This window comes from Lactuca serriola, chromosome 7 (genome assembly GCF_051521515.1).
Source record: "Lactuca serriola cultivar US96UC23 chromosome 7, Lser_US96UC23_V15, whole genome shotgun sequence".
NCBI classification, from domain to species: Eukaryota; Viridiplantae; Streptophyta; class Magnoliopsida; order Asterales; family Asteraceae; genus Lactuca; species Lactuca serriola.
Window position 1 is genome coordinate 93,422,014 of NC_136414.1, and position 6,824 is coordinate 93,428,837.

A 6,824-nucleotide genomic window follows, 5' to 3' on the forward strand; every position below is an offset into this window, starting at 1 on the left:
TTAATGAACTTACATTCGTATTTCGAAATTTATAAATAAAGCTCATTAGTTTATTTTGTTTATTTATTTAAATTTAAAAAATAAAAAAAATCAATTTTAATAATTCATTATTTTTTTTATTTTCTAATAATTTCAAAGTTTTTAAGTATTTAAACATTTATATTTAGTTTTTTTAATTAACCCATGTAATACATAGGTTTTACACCTAATCTGTCTAACAAGGAAAAAGAAACAATTCGCCTTCATTACTTTTCAACTATTTGTATCCAAATTTGTTCGTTAATAAAAAGGTTATTCTTATAAAACGACGATCAGTATTATTCAATTTGTTCTTTAGATTCATCCATCTTTTAATTTTACCTCCTAAGGCATGACAACCTTTTTGGTATGTCAGAATTATAAAATTGAAATTCACTCAAATTGTGTAACAATAACAAGAATTCAAAAAAAAAAGTTATCAAGTACAATTGTGGACTAACATGACATTAACCCTCAATAAAAATACTAAAAGGAAACCACCAAAACAGAAAAATCCTTGATTTCTCCACAACCAAATTTTCACATCGCAAAACAAAAATTGGCATAAACACAATTAACAAATTTCTAATTACCCCTTTTTGCTTTTTTTTTTTAAGAACTTTGAAGTGTAACAATTATTTTGCAACATGCTAACAAATACAACGATTAAACCAAAATACAAGTAAACAAATGGAAAGAATACAACTAAGAAAATAGCATATTCACGTTGTTTCAACAAATACGTATTACAAGGATTCATACAATTGTCACAAATTCTAGTCTTTTTCCGATAGTAGTTATTTTTACATGTCAAGCTACTGAAAATCAACAGATCGTTATTCAAAGGTTAGCTGCTTAATAGTCTTTTTTAAGCATGTAATATCATATCTTCCACATCTTTTCCCACATCATATACCAAAATGACCGATATACCCTCTGGTTTTACAACCAGCAAAACTTGCCCATTTCTTCACTCTATCCATCCACAAGCTAAGGGGGTAGTTTGGTCAAAATCAATACCACTGACTACCAGGTCCGCCGCCTTGAGCCGCCGCAAGTTTTCTTGGAACGTATGGCGGTCGGGCCTGGAGGCCGTTGGCAGAAACTTCTATGGCGGTTTCTACTTTGTCGTTTTTGCAGGCGGCTGAGTTGTTGCTCCTCCTTGGGTAGGAGGAGGCCGGAAGTGGGAATTGGGTGGGAGCCGCCACCGGATTATTTCTACCCGCCCTTCGCTGTTCAAGACTGTCTCCCGCTCCGGCGGCGGCAGCTGGTGGTGGTCCGCCGTTGTACCGCATCACCGAACCAACTACTTTACCGGGCCTTGCAGCACTCCCTCCTCCTAAACAAAATCAATAAGAGAAACTTTCTTTAGTCCTAACCTTTATTAACAAATTTACCCTTATAATAATTTTTTTCCTTCAATTTGTATGCCAATGAGGTGCAAGATCTATAAGTAAAATCAAATAGAGGGAAAGACCAAAATACCCCTTGACCATTGGTCAAAATTGCTCTTATTACCTTGGATGGTTTGAGGAACTTGAAGAGGAAGTCTGTTCATTGGCATAGCAGCAGAAGTGATGTATTGCTTCCCGACTTCTTTGATTGAACATTTTGAGAGACCATTTGTAACTTCTACTGTCTCTTTTGGATATAGTACACAAGCCCTACACCCAATCAAAATTAACCAAATATATAATAAGTTTTTTTTATTTATTTATTAATAAGTAAAATAAATAAATACCTTGGCAATGATGAAGATTGTTGCCTCTCTAGAGGTGCAGCTGAAGTTCCCTTGCCATAATGCTCCTCAAGATGAGCAAACTGTTTCTTGAATTGGTCAACAGCACTGTAAAACAAGTAACAGAAAAAAAAAAAAAAAAAAAAGACGATGGTTGTTAGTCTTTTTAGATGAGAAGGGCATTTACGTCTTTTCCACAATGCTCCCTCAGGGTGTGTTTGTTACATTACACAGGATGAAAGCTTTCTACAGCTATATTTTAAATGATTAAGAAATGAAGACGAGGGAGGGCATTTACGTCTTTTGCATAGATGAGAGACAGATCAAGAGCAAATCTCAAATCCCTTGTCCCAATTTGTCTGGTGGAACCATTGAAGACAAGAAGGGCATTTATGTCTTTTGCACAGACAACAGATCAAAAGACGTGAATGCCCTCCTCACTTCAGCGGGACAAAATTTTATCACACACTCTATAGGACTGGCAGACAAGCTTTCAACGGCCATTTTCAATGATTAAGAAATAAAGACGAGGGCATTTACGTCTTTTGCACATATGAGAAAGAGATCAAGAGCAAATCTAATATCCCTTGTCCCATTTTTGTCTGGGATGGGACAAAAACAAAAAGTTTCAACTTTTGAAGACGAGAAGGGCATTTACGTCTTTTGCACAAACAATAGATCAAAAATCAAGTTCCTGTCCCACCTAGTTCCACGTTTTGGGATAGATAAAATTTTGCAAATTTTGTGGAGGGCATTTACGTCTTTTGCAAAATTATACATACCTTGGATACATGAAGCCAGTAGGTTCAGATCCATCCAAGAACTCTTTGAGCATATTGGGATGATATTCAAGAATCTCCCTGTAAATCAATTCACGAACATCTTCTTTTGTAATTCTTCTTCTTTCGAACTCAAATTCCATTTTTGTTACAGGTTGAGCAGAAGGCTCCCTCTCAACCTTAGCCAGATTCTTGAAATATGGATCACATAAAGCCTAATAATACAAAACAACCCAAATTCTTCTTTTTAGTAAGCATGAAATACTATTTCGTTAAGAAAAGGGTAAAATCGTAAATAAAAAAGATACTACCTCCTCAGCTGTAGGACGATCTTTAGGCTCAAATGCAAGCATTCTTTCTAACAAACGAAGTGCAAGAGGATCAGCATTTGGAAACTTTTGTGAAAATGGAATCGGTTTTTTCTTCCTCATGCTGCTTAAGTATCTCCTTGCCTTCTCGTTTCTTATCTGCTTGTATTAATTAACATCAAAAGACTTAAATACCCTTGTTACAGATTACATGATTACAAAAGTTGCAGGTTTTGTCCCACATAAAAAGGTATGATGGATCTTAAATCGGACAAAAGCTGCAACTTTTTCTAGCACTTAAAAAGGTAGAAGAACAAGGTGGGAATGGGATGCAAAAGACTTAAATGCCCTCGTCATCCCTTGTTACAGATTACATTTATTTTTGACTAATGAGTCAAAAGTTGCAAGTTTTTGTTAAGGGTTAATCTCAAAAAAGACCTTATATTTTGTGTTGCTTCCGGATTAACCCTCAAATTTATTTTTTGCCTGAAAAAAAAAAAACTTGTATTTTTTTATTTTTTCCGAAAAAGCCCTCGACTTTGTATTTTTTTTCCGGAAAAAACCTTCAACCTTCTAAATGCTTCCAAAGAAACCCTCAACTTTTTTAGTTTTCTTGAAAAAACATTTTACAATTCTTTTGGCAAAAAATGACTAAAAGGGCCAAATCGGGAAAAATGAAAAAATACAAGATTTTTTTTAAACTTGAGGTTTAATCCGGAAAAAACACAAAATATAAGGTTTTTTTTAGATTAACTGTTTTGTTAATGGGACAAAAGCTGCAATTTTTTCTCCCAATTAAAAAGGTGGGATGGGATGGAAAAGACATAAATGCCCTCATTATCTAAAAAAAGGTATGATTGTAAAATAAACATACCCTGGCTATGGCTTCAGGTGAAGGCGTCCCTAAAAGATCAGTCATTAAATCCAACTGATGAACAACATTTTTCCCGGGAAAAAGTGGCTTTCCTGTTAAAAGTTCTGCAAAAATACAACCAATACTCCACGTGTCTATGGCTGGTGTATACTGCAGAAAAAATGGTTTGAGTTAATACCATGTAAGGGCAGAAATGGAATAAAATGAAAGTTATGACTTTTAAACCAATGTCATGTAAAAAGGATAAACTTTCAATTGCAATAAATTAATGCATGTTAGTTAATGAACTTTTAACTTTGATAAATTTAATAAAAATGGGTTTTATTGCAAATTTTAATTCAATTCAATTGTGGATCAAGAAAACCATGACTAAATAATGAAACTTAACAAATGGAAAGAAGTAGGAAGTAGGAACTACATTCTTTCAAGAATGATCGATTCCATTCCATCAGACAAAAACAGTTTTTTTTTTAATTCCAATGGAATGAACCATTCCATTCCTAAGTCCAAAAACTTTAAACCATTCACCTTAGAGAAAAATGATCCACACAATTCAGGAGCCCTATACCATCTTGTTGCAACATAATCCTACAAACACATAGAACTCACATAATTAATTCAATCATAAGTTATATAATTAAAAAGAAAAAAAAAAGAACAGATTACAATAATGGGAATACACAATTACACATAGTCACATACTGTCCAGAATATTGCAGTAGGTGTATCATTGAAAGCAACTCTTGCAAGTCCAAAGTCACAAATCTTGAGTTTACAATCCGCATTTGCCAATATATTTTTCGGTTTTAAATCCCGATGAAAAACATTTGCTGCATAAAATAATAAATATAAATCCAGTATCAAAAGTCAAAAGTCAAAAGTCAAAATGAAACACCATGTAGTAGGGAATTAGTACCTGTGTGAATGTACTTCAATCCACGAAGAAGTTGATAAAGAAAGAACTGATAATGTTCAGGGGTTAAATCGTCATTTGCCTTTATAACCTGATGTAGATCAGATTCCATAAGCTCAAAAACCACGTATATATCACGAAATTCTCTTCTTGAAGGAGGTAATAAGATGTGTTTGATTTCAACAATGTCTGGATGACGAAGAAGCCTAAGAAGCTTAATCTCACGCAAGATACGTGTGGCATCAGAAACATGTTCAAATATGTCATTTATCTTTTTTATTGCTACTTTTTCTCCAAGATGAGTATCGTATGCAGAGCATACAACTCCATAGCTTCCTTTACCAATGACTTCCTCTATTTTATATCTACTCCCTTCACCATATTCAGTGAAAAAATCTACTTCTGCAGATCCCTGTAAATTGTTCATAAGTATTAGCATTATAAGAACAATGTAATGTAACACATTTGTATTCTTCCTTGATTCCTTGTTAATCATATACTTTGTTATTTCATATGTTTAGTTCGTGTAATAGGTGATAAGTTGTTAGAAAGAAAAAGATTTGATATCCAAGTTCGCATTACATGATTTGAGATGGTGTTGAAAGATTTGGTGTAGATGGTGTTGAAGCATGATACGATTTGAGATGTTTAAAATCTAGAAGAACATCTGGATCCAAGCTTAAAAATAGATCGAGTTTTAGGTGTTGATCAATTTGTTACCATATCTATCGATTTAAGAAAGCAATCACACCAATCGTATTAAAACCATGCGTACATGAACTGATCTTGATGACCAACAACAAAAAGTTGAATGATGTATAAGTAAATTTCGACAAACTCTATCAAAAGTTTTATGAGATGAAGATGCCATTTTCGAACTCTGTTTTCTTGAAGTAAAAGTATAATAACATTGTAGTATAACATTCTGAAACAAGGGAGTGCTTTTCCAGTATTGAGTTAGATAAGGATACCTTTCTTCTTTGATCAGACTGCATCACAGCGGCAAAGCATCAAACACCTCGCAGGCAACTAAATGAGAGCCAAAAGACGAACTCGGTGAGATGAAAGCTTAGTAGATCACAGACCAACAAGAACCTTATTCGCAAGAAAAGCTTTTAGATCTCGCTATCATAAACCCAAAATGGATTTGCCAAAAATTCGTTAAATCTACGGCAACGAAGTCAATCAAGAACACAAAATCCCCAAAGTTGGTCAGGGAAAGGGTACAAGAGTTATTATTAAGCAATAAATTGAAATTTTCTTGGTCTGAGTTAGTCCTATAAATGAATTGAAGCGTGTAGGTTCTTGTCGGCGAAAGAGATAAAGGGTTTGAGCCGATGAAATCAAAGAATGGATCTATAATAACAAGAGATCGATGATGACTATTCTACAAGAACTATGTAGAAGCGGGAGATTTGACTGTATGTATGTAAAGATCAAAGGAACCCTTTTGGGTTTTTGCTCAAGTAGGCTTGGAGAGATGGAAATGAAGATGGATTTTGGATCTGGAGACAGATAAGGGATTTAGAATATCTAGAGACTGATACGCGTATGTATGTATATTTTTGCAACTAGAAGAAAATAAAGGAAAACATATAATGGAAATGGGAGAACAACAATAAGACGACGAATCTTTACCCCTCATGAAGAGAGTAATAATAATAATAATAATTTTATTGATTTTACATGTCAAATATTTTAAGTTTTCGAATTTATTTAAACTTTGAATCGACTTATACAAAAAGTTAATAAATTATAAAGATAAGAAAATTTATTATCTTTATAATTTATTGACTTTTTTTTGTTTAATTAAGTTCATTTCAAATTCTAAAAAAAATAAAGATCTTGAAACATCAGACATAAATTTCTCATTTGTTATTTTCGTATGCCAACGGGGAGGTATAATCATGTATCATTATACATGTTTATACATATACTAGTCTATAACCCGTGGGAACCACGGTTACAAAATTAATTAAACTTTCGTAGTGAAAACTCAAAATTGTTAATCAATTATTTTAAATAAATTATTAATTAATATATATTTTTTTAATTATAAAATTATAATTGTTAATTTAAATAAATACGTGAATTTATATCACCTTATAATTTGTTTTAGTTTTATTTTATTTCTAATGTTATTAATTTAATGTAATTAGAGTGGTAAATTTAAATTTTAAAATTTGAAATGGAG

At 32.8% G+C, this 6,824-nt stretch overlaps 1 protein-coding gene across 4 annotated transcripts; it reads right to left on the bottom strand.

Moving 5' to 3' along the window:
• Positions 1 to 890: 890 nt before the first annotated feature.
• MPK16 (mitogen-activated protein kinase 16) lies at positions 891 to 6,024 on the bottom strand. 4 transcript variants are annotated; one of them, XM_079010220.1, is made up of 10 exons: positions 5,602 to 6,024; positions 4,634 to 5,042; positions 4,420 to 4,547; positions 4,246 to 4,305; positions 3,718 to 3,867; positions 2,847 to 3,002; positions 2,539 to 2,750; positions 1,760 to 1,864; positions 1,537 to 1,682; positions 891 to 1,354 (listed from the first exon to the last, which is right to left on the bottom strand). In XM_079010220.1, the coding sequence occupies exons 1-10, from the start codon at positions 5,623 to 5,625 to the stop codon at positions 1,032 to 1,034; spliced, it is 1,713 nt and encodes a 570-aa protein (XP_078866346.1). In that variant the 5' UTR covers positions 5,626 to 6,024; the 3' UTR covers positions 891 to 1,031. The 4 variants fall into 4 exon arrangements, with proteins under 4 accessions (XP_078866346.1, XP_078866345.1, XP_078866344.1 ...); XM_079010219.1 differs by having other exon boundaries at positions 891 to 1,357; XM_079010218.1 differs by lacking the exon at positions 5,602 to 6,024 and having other exon boundaries at positions 4,634 to 5,072.
• Between the last annotated feature and the right edge of the window lie 800 nt (positions 6,025 to 6,824).

Excerpts from the sequence above, each read along its gene's own strand:
- MPK16 (XM_079010217.1), bottom strand. The coding sequence starts at position 5,069 with ATGCTAATACTTATGAACAATTTACAGGGATCTGCAGAAGTAGATTTT. Across the intron at positions 4,548-4,633 it reads ATTGAAGTACATTCACACAG|CAAATGTTTTTCATCGGGAT; the intron begins GTACTAATTCCC and ends TATTTTATGCAG. Across the intron at positions 1,865-2,538 it reads ACTGGCTTCATGTATCCAAG|TGCTGTTGACCAATTCAAGA; the intron begins GTATGTATAATT and ends CTTGTTTTACAG.